This window comes from Zalophus californianus, chromosome 7 (genome assembly GCF_009762305.2).
Source record: "Zalophus californianus isolate mZalCal1 chromosome 7, mZalCal1.pri.v2, whole genome shotgun sequence".
NCBI classification, from domain to species: domain Eukaryota; kingdom Metazoa; phylum Chordata; class Mammalia; order Carnivora; family Otariidae; genus Zalophus; species Zalophus californianus.
This window is the reverse complement of record NC_045601.1, coordinates 96,384,431-96,400,682: the sequence shown is the minus strand read 5'-3', so window position 1 is coordinate 96,400,682 and position 16,252 is coordinate 96,384,431. Positions and strand designations below refer to the sequence as shown.

Sequence of the window (16,252 nt, the reverse complement as noted above, 5' to 3'; positions counted from 1 at the left end):
GACTTGAAAGTATATACTGTACTATGTGACACATGTAGAGAACATTTCTTATTTGGGAAGATGAGGCACACCAGTTTGATCCCAGTGGAACTTGAATTCCCCATACATTTGCCTGGGCTGCTTAGCACTTTTCTCCTTTTCCATATTCTAAGATGAAATAAAATTGCTCTGATGAGGCTACTTAATGAAGTGGAAACTGAGGATACTCAAGCATCTAGGAAGTTTTGGGGGTATAGTTGGGAGGCTTTTACACAGTTTAGCATTCTAGTTAAAGGAAAAAAAAAACTTTCTCATGAATGTGCTGAGCATGGATCATTTCTTAGTATCTGGCTTGTGGGCTTTCTTGGAAACCTAATATCCGAGATTAGTATGCTCAGAAGAAAATAATTGAATTTGGACATAATTGGGAAAGTTCACAGCTCAGGAAAGATTGGTGAGGAGATGGTGACAAAGGAAGCTGACTTAAATCAGTAATGCTTTCAGGAAGCAAGAGCAGAAGCTGAAGCCTTATCTGGACAGTTGCCGTTCAGAAGGTGGCTGGAGTAACACGTCTGCCTTTCTTTCCAGGTGAATATCCCCAAGTTGCCCAGCATGATAGTCTTCATTTTCCTTGGTAAGTGAATCATGCTTCTAGTTTACCTGGATTCATAACACCAATTGTTTATGAACTGAATGCTGTCTTATCTGACTTACCTGTTGATTAAACTAACAGGCTTATAATAAGTATCAATTACAAATGTATACTTTAACGTGGTTTATAACTTTTTCAGAAATGTACACTTACTCATTTATAACTGTAGAAAACACATAATGCAGGAATTGCAATAATCTCTCAGGCTATTTCTATTTTATTGTGTAAGATAAACCAGTTACTTTGAGTTATTTATTAGGATTTATGGAATTCTAGTATATGTGGAATCTATACTAGAGCTTTTGAGAAATGAAACCTTCCAGTATTTATTTACAAGTTATAAGATGACAAATTTCAAATTATCTATTTTTCTTTGAAATTAAATTAAAATGAGATTAATTTAAATCACTCAGTTCCCCTAATTTTAAAGCATTAATATTTCCTAAGTAGGAGTCATTTTGTAGGATAAACCAACTTAATGTCCCATCAAATGCTTCACATTTCAATCAGTTTTTGTGAGCCAGAGATAAGGTTTGGATTTATCCCCCTTGTGTTGGGTAGTGTAAATGTATTGTAAAATGTTGGTAGAAAAGAATTCATTTATAGGTAAAGTAGAATCCATGAAGATCTACTTCCTATATGTGTTATTGGGAATGCTATTATATTTTCTTCAAAATTTAGTAGAATCCATAAAATGAATTCAGGAAAAGAGAGAGTTATGATTACAGATGAATATTAATATTCCATTCATTAAAACAAAGCCAGTATTGTTTTTGCTTATTCTACACTAATAGATATTGATGAATAAAGACATAATTGTGGGCATGAAAATGAAGAAGGTTATTTCAAATTGTGTTGAACATAAAAGGAGAGTCAAAATAAATCAAGTGAAAAAAATTAAGGGAAGAAGGAATGGAATCTTTTATGTATCTTCAGTTTTTCTTTAGTTTAAATAATAGTTATTCAATAGCCCAAAATTTTGCTTCTTGTAGTTATTTTAATAATATTTCCTTATTTCTATTCTTTATTATAAAGAGAAATCTAAGAAACTTTAACTTTTGTAGATAAGGCAACAATAAAACAGAACACGTAAAATACATTACAATCTCATTATGGCCCCAATTGAAAAAACAAGGATGGCCGCTTGTTTTCAAGTTTCACTTCTAAATTAACCTTGACATTAGGATGCATGAAGGAGTGTGCCTAGGTGGCTTGGATGGTTGAGCGTCTGCTTCAGCTCAGGTCATGATCCCAGAGTCCTGGGATCGAGTCCCGCATCGGGCTCCCTGCTCCTTGGGGGCCTGCTTCTCCCTCTCTCTCTCTCTCTCTCTGTCTCTCATGAATAAATAAATAAAATCTAAAAAAAAAAAGAAAGAAAAGGATGCATGAAGAAGGGAAAGGATTTCTAATACTGTTAGGGTCAAAATTGTACTATTTGATAGGTTTAACCAGTATTTCCCATAGTGCATTCTTCAGAATACTTGTTTAACATCATCTAAGTAGGTCTTGTGATGTGGGATAGTTTATATAGCCAAAGAAATGTTTGACGTAGTGAATTTTTAAAATAGAAAATGTATTATCATGATAAGCCTTAAGAGGGTGATATTATGGACAGTATTCTTCATCTTACTATTTTAGAACAGAAGGGGCACCTGGGTGGCTCAGACAGTTAAGCATCTGCCTTCAGCTCAGGTCATGGTCCCAGAGTCCTGGGATCAAGTCCCACATCAGGCTCCCTGCTCTGCGGGGAGCCTGCTTCTCCCTCTGCCTCTCTCTCTCTCTCATGAATAAATAAATAAAATCTTAAAAAAAAATAAAACAGAACTTGTTTTTCACTGAGCATTTCAAGAGAATCCTTGGAAATTCCTGGATTAAGTATGTGGCTACAAATCATAGTAAGGAATGACTAAAATTTTGGAAAGCTAAAGTTATTTTCATTCTTGTGGGCCAGATCACTGAGATGGTTTTCCTAGTAGATTCAGTATTTCATCCAAATGGAAGGTGTGGAAAATCACGTAAAATAAACAATCAAGTGGAACTTAAAATTTTAAATATGGCAGAAAATGAAATAAATTTGGGAAAGATAATATGTAGCATTCATTAACCATCACTAGACTGAGGTACTGGTAAGGTTTTGATGATATATTCAGAATACTATCACATATAAGTTTCCTGAGGGAGCTATTCACAAAATGCAATGATCAATGTCAAATAAAATTCCAGTTTCTTATGAGTTGAGTTTCTGACATAAAATACCTGAGGGTCTTTGGCAAGCTGGATTAAAACAAATAACTGGGCCAGAATCGAAGGGGCTCTGTTTCTCTTTCTCCAGGCTTGCTAACCTAGGACAGGATTTTGGCTAGATGAGGTTATCTACGAACACATGAAAAAACAGAAGGCTGATATGTCAATTTCCACTCCAGCCCTCAACAAGAAAAATGTGACCGAACCACACCCTTGGGCCTAATCTCCAAATGCAGTGACCCAGCAAATAGTACCTATGATCCTATGAGTTGTCTTGGATTCTCCTTAGGAGAAGAGGTTTGAAAGAGGTAAGATAAAGACAAGATTGTAGGTTTTACTTGAAGCTTATAACTCTGCATTGTCACAGGTGATTCAGAATTAACATCTTTTTAAAAATCCAAATAACTTGGCTCTAAGACATAACTTGAGGTCTCTTGATTATAGTTAATATATTGTCTCTATAACTCAATTGCTGTTCCCATATTTTTCTACGGATTGATTAAGCAAGTGTCAGTTTGTACGCTTGCAGAATCAATTCAGGTAATTTGAACAATATACTAAATTAGCATTGCTACTTTCTTGATATTTTTAGAAAACTTACTGGAAACTTCTCTTCTACCCAAAATAACTTGTAAATATCTGGAAGGTGTTATTTTTATTATAGTATCAGTTACTTTTTTATAACTCATTCTTAAACAACTATTCAAGTTGGTTTAAGTCAATATACATACATAATGTGTCATTGTGTTTGATGATGAGGATACAATTATGAATTGTGTCTAATGCCTGTCTAATAAAACCCTAGAACCCAGCAGTGGAGACAAGCACATAAATACATACTTTCATTACAGAGCAGTAGAGCTATGGTTGGGGAAATCCTAATATTGTAGTGAAACAAATGAGGGGTGTTAAATCAATTTGGATATAGGAAAAGAGGGTGTTGAAGTCAGGGAAGGGTTCCATAAAACAGATAATCATTGTGTTGAGTATTAACAGACCAAAAAAAAAAAAAGTTATTCCAGAAGAAAAAGAAATGGAGTGCCTACTAATAATCATAAAGTAAATACTCAGAAGCATAAGACACATGGAGCATTTGGGAAACTATAAATGTTCAAGGACTCCCCCGATTGCATATGATAAGTAATATAAGACTTATGCTATAAGGAACCATCTAAAGGGTGAAGCAGAGAAATGGCAGGGCTAAAAAGGTATAGTAAGCAGGTTAGGGGGTGTAAAGAACCTATGTGAATAAGATGAAACTGGAGGCACATTGAGTACTTTGTGAGTTGGTCATATATTCAAAATAAGAGTCAGGGAACTATGCAAAAATTGATATAGGAGAGTGAAGTTGAGGATAAAAAAGGTGTCTATCATGAATCCAAGGTTTCTAGTGCGGGTGCTTATGAAAATGGTGAAATTGGTGGAACAGGTGGTCTACCAGGGAGTGGTGATGATAGAAAGATATTATAGTCTGGAAATGTGTCTGGAACATTTAGGTGGAGATATCAACAAATATAACTGGAATACTGAAAAATAATGGGATTGGGTGATACTTTTGAGAATCATCGGTCTAGAGGTTTTAGTTAAAATTATGATAGTACATAGAAGTGCCCACAGAGAATGTGTAAAATGAGAATGGGAAAAATCTAAGGATGGACATTAAGCTAAAAATATAGTTCACCAGAAAAAGACAAGGATCCTGGGAAGAATTCTAACTATGGTCAGAAAAAATATCAAATGAATAAGTATCAAGAGAACTAGAAGAGAGGGTTGCCAAAGGAAGAGGAGTTTCACAAACAAAATGGCAACACAATGTTCAGTGATAAAAGTAGGCAAGATGAAATCTTAAAACTATTAAGTCTGATGTTTTGGAGATGATCAGGGAAGTTTAAAGTGCAGTTTCAATAGAGCAATGGTCATCAACCTATAAATCAAGGAATGAATAGGCACCAAATAAGAGCACGAGTATAGGCTCTTCATTGAAGAATCTTCTATAGGAAGAATATAGATCTACAGCTAGAAGGAAGGTTAAGATCCATTCCAACCTTGTAATGATTTTATCAGATTGTATTTTCATTAACTCTGTTCTTTATCATCAATAACTTAGTTTTGAGGTAAACAACTGCCATGCTGTAATATTGCAAACGTGTGGTTGTTGTTTTGTTACTGTTGTTATTTCAGCTCTGGTGCTGTGCTTTGAAAATGAATCTGCTTCCCAAACCATTGATTGCACATATTTAAGAGAACAATGCCTAAGTGATGCAAATGGATGTAAATATGCATGGAGAATAATGGAAGATTCGTGCAATGTTTCAGGTAAAACATTATTTAAAACACACTCGAATGATTTCCTTTTACTGAGATAAAAATAAGACTCTGAAAAACAAACTGAGGGTTCTAGAGGGGAGGGGGGTGGGAGGATGGGTTAGCCTGGTGATGGGTATTAAAGAGGGCACATACTGCATGGAGCACTGAGTATTATGCACAAACAATGAATCATGGAACACTACATCCAAAACTAATGATGTAATGTATGGTGATTAACATAACATTAAAAAATAAAAAAAAATAGGTTTGGATTTTTTTCTGTCACTATCCTGGGAACTAAGTTAGCTTTGCTCTAAACACCTTACTCGAACTTGATATTCAAGTGATTCACCTTCAGTTGCTTATTAGTGAATGTGGTTACAAAAACTCAAGAGTCCTAATGCACTGTGGGTAGCTTTGTGAAAGATATCAATTTTTTTTACTTATCTCACCATGTACAATGTTATAATTATATGCGTGCTTGTCAGAAGTATGGCAGAAATTTTTCAAATATCTTTTTGCTTACATGTTAATATCTCAATGATAAAATAGGAAAAATAACATTTGTGATGATCAAAAGCATTGTTATTATTTGTATGTGTAATACATGTTACACACATTACACATGTTGTAATTCACACTTTATTTCTTGTAACAGATATGCTGTCTTCCATTCTACCTGTGTCAAGAACAATTTAAAATATATTTTTTATTTTTAACTTGTCCTACATTCCAAATATTTGAGGAGAGACCCACAGGGTAGAGAATACGAAGATTAGAGTTACTGTTACTTGTATAAAAGAAAAAAAAAAGCCAAACAATATATCAATTAGTTGAATAAATATTGAATGGAGCATTATAGGAGAACTCCATTCAGGAAAAATAGATAAACTGATGATATAGTGAGACATTGCCCTAATACTATTATCCACAAAATGTTACAAAAAATTGTATTCTAACATAATTTATCATCCTGTATAATGGATATTATAATACTGTAAAAACATAACAAGCTTTCTGGAATATTCAGTAAGAAAAATTGAAAAGGGAAAATAACAATAGATTCTTCCATGTCTCACTTTCTCTATTCGTTTCACAAAGATTGAATTCTGTACTGCTCATGACTCTTGCCTATCTGCAATGTGCTTCCTCTACTTCCCAAAAGATGTAGAGGGGCACACGTTAGGTTAAAAGGCAGCAACCTACAGTTCTGATGGCCAACATTTACAATCTCCATCATCAGAACCTCTGCCCATCCACAGGACCTCAAGGGATTACATGGAATGCAGAGGAAGGGAGAAAGATTTCCTTCTCTTTCCGGCCCTTGAAAGTAGTACATGGAATGTTCATACTCCATAGAAAGATATAGCTGTCTAACCCACCATTCTTATTATAGTTCAGGAAAAGAATTTTAAAAGCATAATTTGCTCAAGGTAACGCAATAACTTTAAGATGAGACTAGAAGACAATGACAAAAAAAATGTCATTGGTTTTGATAATGAAGCTCCTCGTTACATTTTATAAGGCAATTTAAAATACTGCATTCAGTGTGTTATGAATTATAACATTTACTTCAGTATACAAATAGCAAGTCATTTTCAGTGAATTACAGTAATATTTGCATAATTGTCCCATGCATAAAGCTGAAATAGAAATATTCTCAAATACACAGATGAAATGAACTCAAGTAGTTTTATTCAGAAAAATGAATAAAAGAAAATTGTTGGGTAGATGAATATGGTTTTGTAAATTAAAGCAGAAAATGAAATATCAGTAATTATGAAAGATTCATTATTCAATAATATTTACTGACTGCTTACTAAGTGTCAGGACAACTTCATTTCTCATGGTAAATTCTGAGCCACCTGAATGTCTCTTATTATAATCTTAGAATGACATATGAAATAAAATAGAAGATTATGACAAATAGCTAAAAATATTGCTAAGCCGAGAAAATGGTGAGGATTATAGATCATTCTGATCACCTCATGTAAGGACAGCCTTGATTAATACTGAAGAGTAAAAGTTGGCATTCTAAGTGAGGACAAAGTCATTTTAAAATACAGTAAGCTTTAATCTATTTTAGAAAGTAAATACTGGGGGAAAAGTCAGTAAAAAGAGATTTTGTGATTAAAAAGTTCACTTCCGTGGACATCTTGCAGCAACCCCAGAAAATCTTCCTATAATAATGAATTACTTAGATTAATACATTAAAAGCATTTGGGGTAGGGCAATATTCAGATTAATATCAGGAATATTTTATCTTTGACTGTAAAACCCAGGTAACCCCTGCAAGATGAAGGATTCATCAAACTGTAACCTGAGCATCCAGTCCTTGGTGGAAAGCAATTTCCAATTTGAAGATTGTCTCTGCACTGATAACCTCTATTGCACTATTAACAAATTGCTTGGGGAACAATGCATCAATGAGTCAGGTAACAACAAATTGTTATATGGAATATATACAGTTGTGAGAAAGAAAAGTACAGTTTCAAAATTAACCACATCTATGTAATTTAATTAATTCTCCTTTTTTGATAATTTGATCAATTGTGTAATTTAAGGTTCAGTGAGCTGTAGATCTCAGTAAGTACCTAACATATTTCTGTAGTTGCTAACCATAATTTCAAGCTTCACTCAATTATAATTCATTAGAATTTTAGATTCACTTGCTCAATTCATGTATTTGTGGGGTTTGCTATGGCTTTGCACAAGACCTAAATGATAGAAGACAAATAAGATATTGGAGAAAGTCCAAAATATAACCACGTATCCAGACTTATACTTGCCTTTGGATAGGATCATTTAATCATTTAATATACATTTATTTACTGCCTGTTTGAGGGGCCAGGCTGACACTGAAGTAGCGGTAATCAAAGTAGTCTGCATGTGTCCCTAAGGATTCATAAAGATTTTCAAAGGATATGTGGGATAAAATAGTTCTAAAGTGATCAGTGTTTGGATCCTCAATGTCCTTATGCACTATCTCTGAAACGTGGTCAGCTTGGGAATGCACCTGCTGTCATGGGGTTCTTGCCTCTTCTTTCACAATCAACCTCCCATTTTATAAGAACTAGGTTTACCTCTAATCTATCGTGAATGGTCCCATTGTCACACCTCTCAAATCATCCATGGTGAGCTCACTGGACAATTTTCTGCTCCATGATTTTGCTTTTTTCAGAATTTCACATAAATGGAATTATGTACCATGTAGCCTTTTGAGCCTGATTTTTTTTTATTTAACATAATGCATTTGAGTTTCACCAATGTTTCATGTACAAGTTCGTTCTCTTTTTTGAGTAGTATTCCATTGTTAGTTATACCACACGTTGGTTATCCATTCACCATTGAAAATGATTTGCATTGTTTCCAGACTTTTAGAAATTATATATAAAGCTGCTATAAATATTCATATACAAGATTCATACAAATAGAGGTTTTTGTTTCTTTTGGGTAAGAAATTGTTGGGTCATATGGTAAAGTGTATGTTTAACTTTATGGAGAGCTTCCATACTGTATTCCAAATTTGATGTAACCATCAGTGTATAAAAGTTCCAGTCTTTCCACATTCTCAGTGATACCTGATTTTGTTTTTTACTTGTTTTTGTTTGGGGGCCATTCTAATATGTATTTAATAGTGTTAAATTGTACGTTTAATTTCCACTTGAATAATAGTAATATTGAACATATTTTCATGTGCTTACATGCCATCTATACACATTATTTAGTAAAGCATCTCTTCAAAATTTTGCCTGTTTTAAATTTGAGTTTTGGTTTTTTTACTGGGTTTTAGGAATTGTTTCTCTGTATTGAATAGGGTTTATCAGAATATGTGTTCTGTAAACAATATTTTCCCCTCTCTGTCTTTTATTTATTTCCTTAGGAATATCTTTCAAAAAACAGAGTTTGTTGTTTTTTAAACTTTAATGATAACCAGTTTATTGTTTTTGTTTTCTTTTATGAATAATACCTTTGATGTTGCATTTAAGAAATCTTTATCCAACCCCAAATCACAGAGATATTTCTCATATGGTCTAGAAATTATATAGTTTAGGTTTTGAGTTAATTTTTGATTTTGTTACAATGGGTCAGATACCTTTTTTTCCCATAAGGATAGACAATTGTTGTACCCCATTTGCTAAAGAGACTATGAGTTTCACCTTCCTCAAAAATCATTTGGGCTGTATATTAGTGGTTCTATTTCTAGATTTCCTATCCTGTTCCAATAATCTATATTTCTGTACTTTTGCCCATACTGTATAGTCTTGCTTATTATAGCTTTATGCGGTATCTTATATTCAAGTAGTATAATTCCTTAAACTTTGTTCTTTTTAAAAATTGTTTTGGTTATTCTTTGACTTTCCATATAAATTTTACAATCAGCTTGTCAGTTCTACAAAAAAATCTAGCATTTTGGGGGGCTTCCATTGAAACTATAGATCAGTTTGGGTAGAACTGACACACATGATATATCTCCCCCATTTATTTAAGATTTCTCTTATCAATATCTTATAGTTTTCAGTATATAAGTCTTACACTGTGTTAAGACATATACAAATATGCTTCATTTTTTTGATGCTGTAGTAAATAGTAACTTATTTTATATTTTAATTTCCAATTGATTATAGATAATCTATCAAAATAAAATTGGTATTTTATATGGACCTTATATCCTGTAACTTGCTCAGCTCACTTATTAGTTCTTATTAATCTTTTATTTTGTAGAATCTATAGGGTTGTCCATATAGATATAAATATTCATATCTGTGAATGGAGAAAATTTTATTTCTCCCTTTCCAATCAGTAGGTCTTTATTTGTTTTCCTTGCTCTATAGTTCTGGGTGGGACCTCCCAGGATAACGTTAGATAGGATCTCTGGGAGTGGCCATCCTTGTCTTTTTACTTATCTTAGGAGAAATGCATTAGGTTTTCACCCTAAAGAATGGTTTTTGCAGTAAGTTCTTTTTAGGTTCCCTTTATCAGGCTGAAGAATTCCTTCTTATATCCCATTTGCTTAGAAATTTTATCACAAATAGATAAACAGATGTTAAATTTTGCAAATGCTTTTCCTGCCTCTATTGAAATAATGTTTTACCTTTTTTTATATTGTGAATTTTATTGTTGATTTGTGAATGTTGGTTCTAACCCTTCATTCTGAGGCTATATCCTACTCAGTGATGATGTATTACTCATTTCATATATTGCTTGATTCAATCTGCTAATATTTTGTTAAGGGTTTTTAATCTATGTCCATGAGGGATATTGGAATATTGTTCTCTTTTCTTACAGTCTATTTGTCTGATTTTGTTGTCTGAATAATGCTGGTTTCTTATTGTGTTGGGAAGTATTTCCTCCTATTCCTTATTCTAAAACAGTATACAGAGAATTAGTATTATTTCTTCCTTAAATGTTTGATTTAATTCAGCAGTGAAGATATCTGGGCCATTCTTCATTGGAAGGTTTTAAAATGTTCAATGTGTTTAGATGTTAGAGGACTGTTTTTACTTACCTATTCCTTATTGTGCGAGTTTGGTAATTTGTGTCTTTCAGTGAATGTTCCCATTTGTTGGATTTATGTTGAATTTTTGTTTTTATGGTTTCCATTTTACTTTTTTTTTCTTTTTTCTATCTCTCTGCTAAGTTGTCCCTAATATTCTCAAATTGTCCTTTAAATGTCTGTGGGAGTTATAGTGATGTCTTCTCTTTCATTCAGATATTGGCAAACTTGTCTCCTCCTCTCTCTTTGTTTCTCTGTCTCGCAATTTTGCTCTTCATTATTTTTGGTTGTTGTATTTGATTTGATTTGAAGTTGCTCCTCATTTTCTGCTTTCTTGAGATAAAGGCTTATATCACTGACTTGAGATTTTTGTCCTTCCTCCTATAATCATTTCATTATATAAATTTCCTTCCAAATACTGTTTTAGTTAGATCCACAAATCTTAGTATGTTGTATTTTCATTTTTATTCAGTTAAAAATGTTTTCTCATTTCCCTAAAATGGTAAGTGATACATGCTAGATGATACACACCCATACCGCCCCCCCCCACACACACACTCTTAAAAAGTACTTGAAGTTATAGAGGAATAAAGAATGGTAACTCAGAAGGTTTCACAGAAGAAATGACAGACTTGGGATTTTAGGGTGAATTGGGTTCATTAGAGAGACAAAATGGATGTTCTAAACAGAGGAAATAAAATGAAGCAGAGTGCATTCGAGGAGCAACAAATCCTTTGTTAAGCTGGTCTGTAGAATGGAACAGTATTAGGAGATGATGCTGGAAAGAAATCAGATGTTAAAAGAAGGAGGAAAGCTGAATTTATGGATCTTTCTAAAGGGATTAGACTTCAAACTGTTACTGCAAGGGGCTCTTATTGCATATTTTATTTATTTTATTTTTATTTTTTTTAAAGATTTTATTTATTTATTTGACAGAGAGAGAGATAGCGAGAGCAGGAACACAAGCAGGGGGAGTGGGAGAGGGAGAAGCAGGCTTCCCGCGGAGCAGGGAGCCCGATGCGGGACTCGATCCCAGGATCCTGGGATCATGACCTGAGCCGAAGGCAGATGCTTAATGACTGAGCCACCCAGGTGCCCTCTTAATGCATTTTAAACAGAGGAATGCAGAATCAGCTTTTCAAAGGTTATCACTGGCAGGAGTGCAAAGGACAGAATGGAGGGGAGGGAGAGATTCAGGCTAGGGATATCAATTAAAAGGCCATCAAAACCATTTGGGAGAGAGGTGATGCAAGCCTAAACTAACACAGTGGTGCTGAGGACTATGAGGAAAAGGCCAAAGTAAGATATGTTTATGAATTATAATTGATAGGAATTGGTGTGAGTTGGATATGAGGAATATGAAATGTATGAAGCATGTTCTACAAATTTCTGGCTTGGGACAGGATACTGGGATACACTGAGATAGGGAAGAAGCAATAAAGTACAGGATTGGGGACAGAAGTGATGAGTTATATTTTGGAGACATTGCATCTGTGGAATGTTTTGGAACATTCATGTTAGGAATGTTGGCATTTTGTTTTAAGTTTTACGTGATACAAATAATTTCAAAAAAAGAAAGGAATGTGTGTCATCTAGCTTGCATTTGGAAACATGGATCTTGTACTAAAGAGAGTAATCTAAAATAGACATACAAAAGAAAAGATAAAATTAAATAGACATACAGGTTTTTGAGTTAAAGGTTTATAAGAGGTAGATAAAACCATGAAGGAAGATAGGATTGGTCAATAAAGGCTATAAAGTGAGAGTATAAACTTTTGATAGCAACATTCATGATCTAGTTGAAGAGACAAAAAAGAAGATTTCAAAGGCAGGAAAAGAAACTACAGAAAGAGTTTTTGAAGTCAATGAAAGGGACACAGAGAAAATAGTCAACAATTACAAATGCTGAGATGTCATAAAAAAAAATAGAGCCTGAAATGAGATTAGTTAGCTAATTAATGGGTCTTTACTAGTTTTAGACTGAAATAGGCTGAAATGAAAACATATTAAAATACTAAAATATTTATTGACTTTTGTTTCACAATGGCAAGACAACTTAATTTGTTCTCTCTCTCGCCACTATGAATCATACCAAGTTTTGACAAAATGTAGTTACCAGTCAACAGGTACATAACAAAGTTAGGGCAGTTAAACTGAAATCAGTTCACGTATTTAAACCTTTTTTTTTCCACAATAGATACTTATTAAAGACTACTGTGTGGTAATATTGATAAGCCAGGAATATAAAAACCCTGTTAGAGGAGAACACTTAAACAATCTCATAAATGCACTTCATGGTGGACATGACCTAGTTATTATGTATACAGGGGGCACTAGCTGATTGCTTATAATTTAGCTTAGAGTGAGAAAGGAAATAATTGAAATCTTATCATTTGTCCTATCTTAACTATGGTACCCTCACAAACTCTGATCATCAGTCCAGAAAGCCATGATCTCTCTCTCTTTCTATCTCTCTCCCTCTCTCTGTCTTCTCTCTCCCCCCCCCCAATGCCCCACTCCCACCCTACTACCTTCCCTCCCCACTTTGGACTCTCAAAACATTCCCCGACATATATAGGCATGTACTTTTCTATTCTTCATTGATATATTGTAAACTTCTTGAACAAATCAGCTTTAGCATTTCTTTCTTTTTTCTTTTTTTCTTAATATGATAAAGCACTCAGTGTAGTACCTGATACTTAGTAAATGACCAATAAATATAATGTATTTTAAATTTATAAACATATTTTGCACACCTAAATCATGTATCCATTTGTATTTATTATTCAGTTAATATGTGTAGACATTTTATAAATGCTGAAGGATGGATAGAAGCTGAATAAAACATGGGACACCTGGGTGGCTCAGTTGGTTAAGCTTCTGACTCTTGATTTCAGCTCAGGCCATGATTTCAGCATTGTGAGAGGAGCCCTGCACATTGAGCTATGCATTCAGCGGGGAGTCTGCTTGAGATGCTCTCCTTCTCCCTCTGCTCCTCCCCCGCTGCTACCTCGCACTCTTTCCATCTCAAATAAATAAAATCTTAAAAAAAAAAGTGACTAAAACAGTCCCTGCTCTTGATAGCTGAAAACATAGTAAAATTGGCATTTAGCCATATTCATTTCATTTAACCCAGCTGATTAAGTATATAAATAGAAAGATATTTAGATAGATTGATTGACATATAGACAGGCTTATAGATTATTTCAAAATATATAATTACCAATGTAATAGAACTAATTCCGTGAGGAGAGCATTAAATCACATGTATTCTATTCATGCAAGCCTGCATATGCTAAACAAAAGGAATAGAAGAGAAGGCCTCTATTCTAGTAAAGGAGCCTGATTTACATAATTATAACAATCCATTGTGAGCTGTTATTTGAGAAATGTGCAAAATGCTATAGTAGCATACGTTTTCAAACACATTCAGTTGCCTGTGGCAACTTTCTTCAAATGAGGGCAATGCCTAGCCTCTACAAAGGCTAGACTTAGAATATGCTTATAAGGGTGCCCTAACAGTTTTTAAGTAAACATTTTCATATCATAAAACTGATTACGTTATTTTTGTCTTGTATAAGAATGAGACATTTGTAGAAACTAAGGTGAAAGAAAACTAATAAAACAAAATTAAACAATCTTTTTTTTTTTTTTAGATCATAATGTTCCAGAAAAAAAAAAGGTGACTTTTGGAAGAATGGTAGGGTCAAGGAATTTTTTATTGTGGAGATCTATTTGAAGTACCTCAGAGGAAGATAAGACATTTTAGAAGTAGACAGTATACTTCTGAAAGCCTATGTTAAGCTAACTTGGAGTCTCATGTTGAAGTTTTTCTGATCTTTTTTTCTATAAAGTCCGTATAATTATGGCTTGTTGGAACTATCTAGTAGAACATGTGTTCTCAATGAGGAATAGAACCTCCAAGGGGTGAAAATTGGTACATGGGGTTGGGCAAAAAATCTTTTACTCTTTATTATGTATGAAACACATATATACATCCAGTTCCTAAACAGATATACAGTATATCTGTGGAATTAAAATTTTATAAGAAGCCTTGTGAATTAGAAAAATAAAGGTCCAAAAAGGCTTGTTAAGGGGAAAATAATAAGTTTTTAAAAAGGTGGAGAAACACTTTGAGTACATTTCTAGTAGAAAATAGAAATCCATAAAAATTTATATAAGGGAAATAATGTATTACTTTATAAGTGTCTTAAGTTACACACGATTTCTACCAGTCATCATCAAAATATAATGAAAATTTGGACAAAAGTAAATGATAAGAATGAAATGTCATCAAAAGAAATTGAGCATTACCATTATGTGGTTACATAAACTATAAATAATCAGTGTTTTTATTTCAATTTTTAGAAATTCAGTATCATTTGTAATAACTCTCTTAAAAATTTTTAATGGTTTTTGAAAGACAATGTAGATATAAGAATATAAAAGATAAGTCTAGGGGCACGTGGGTGGCACATTCAGGTGAGTGTCAGACTCCTGATTTTGGTTCAGGTCATGATCTCAGCGTCCTGGGATCGAACCTCAGGTAGGACTCCATGCTTAGCGGGGAGTCTGCTTGAGGATTCTCTCTCCCTCTCCCTCTGCCCCTCCCCCTGCTCACTCTCTCTCCATCTCTGTCTCTAAAATAAATAAATCTTAAAAAAAAAATTAAATTAAAAAATTAAAATAAAATAAAATAAATCTTTTTAAAAAAACAAGTTTATATACTTATTTATAAGACTTTAAAATATAAGTAAATGAACTCATTTAAACTTTGGTCATTTTTTTTAATTTTGGGTGACTCAGTCGTTAAGTGTCTGCTTTCGGCTCAGGTCATGATCCCAGGGTCCTAGGATCAAGCCCCACATCGGGCTCTCTGCTCAGTGGGAAGCCTGCTTCTCCCTCTCCCTCTGCCTGCCGCTCTGCCTACTTGTGCTCTCTCTCTGTCAAATAAATAAATAAAATCTTTAAAAAAAAATAAAGAAAAATCAGCTCTGTCTTTACATTTGGCTGGACAGTCAAATATCACACAATGGCTCCCTCAGAAAGACACATCATTAATGGTTGGAAAAAAGAGTGACTGTGTCATAGCAGCACATATCTGCCAAGAATCAGAACATTGCATTCTGTTGTATGAAAATTTTAAGAAAACCTGTGGGAGGGAATCAGAACAATGCAAGATCCTTGATGGATGCTACCTGTGTGCCACAGTAAGAGAAAGTCTGAAAGAAACGATATTGTGGAATTGTCATTGCAATGAAATTTGGAAAAGTTTGTTTGAAGACATTCATATACAGGATGCTCAGATAGTTCCAGCCTTCAGTGACAACTATGAAGATGGATTCAAACAGGACATTTTTTCAGGTTGGTATTCTAAAGAAGGATTTAGGAACATTAAGTATATAATCACAAATATGAATTAACTAAAGAATATTTAATTTCTGATTCCTGCTTTGTTATTTCAGCCTGTTTCTCTTAAAAAATTAAAAATAAAAAATTAATGCCATGACCTATGTCCAAAAGGGATTATGAAGAGGTAAGAAAGGCAAATGCTAAAAGGTTTTAGCATGTTA

General features: G+C 33.7%; 1 protein-coding gene across 1 annotated transcript in view; it reads left to right on the top strand.

The window, feature by feature from the left end:
• The first annotated feature begins 591 nt into the window (after window positions 1–591).
• Window positions 592–16,252, top strand: part of GFRAL (GDNF family receptor alpha like) — a 73,437-nt gene continuing 57,776 nt past the window's right edge. Inside the window, exons 1-3 of the mRNA XM_027604061.1 lie at window positions 592–613; window positions 5,057–5,191; window positions 7,459–7,617. Coding sequence (XP_027459862.1) covers window positions 592–613; window positions 5,057–5,191; window positions 7,459–7,617 — 316 coding nt within the window. The remainder of the gene's footprint in view (window positions 614–5,056; window positions 5,192–7,458; window positions 7,618–16,252) is intronic.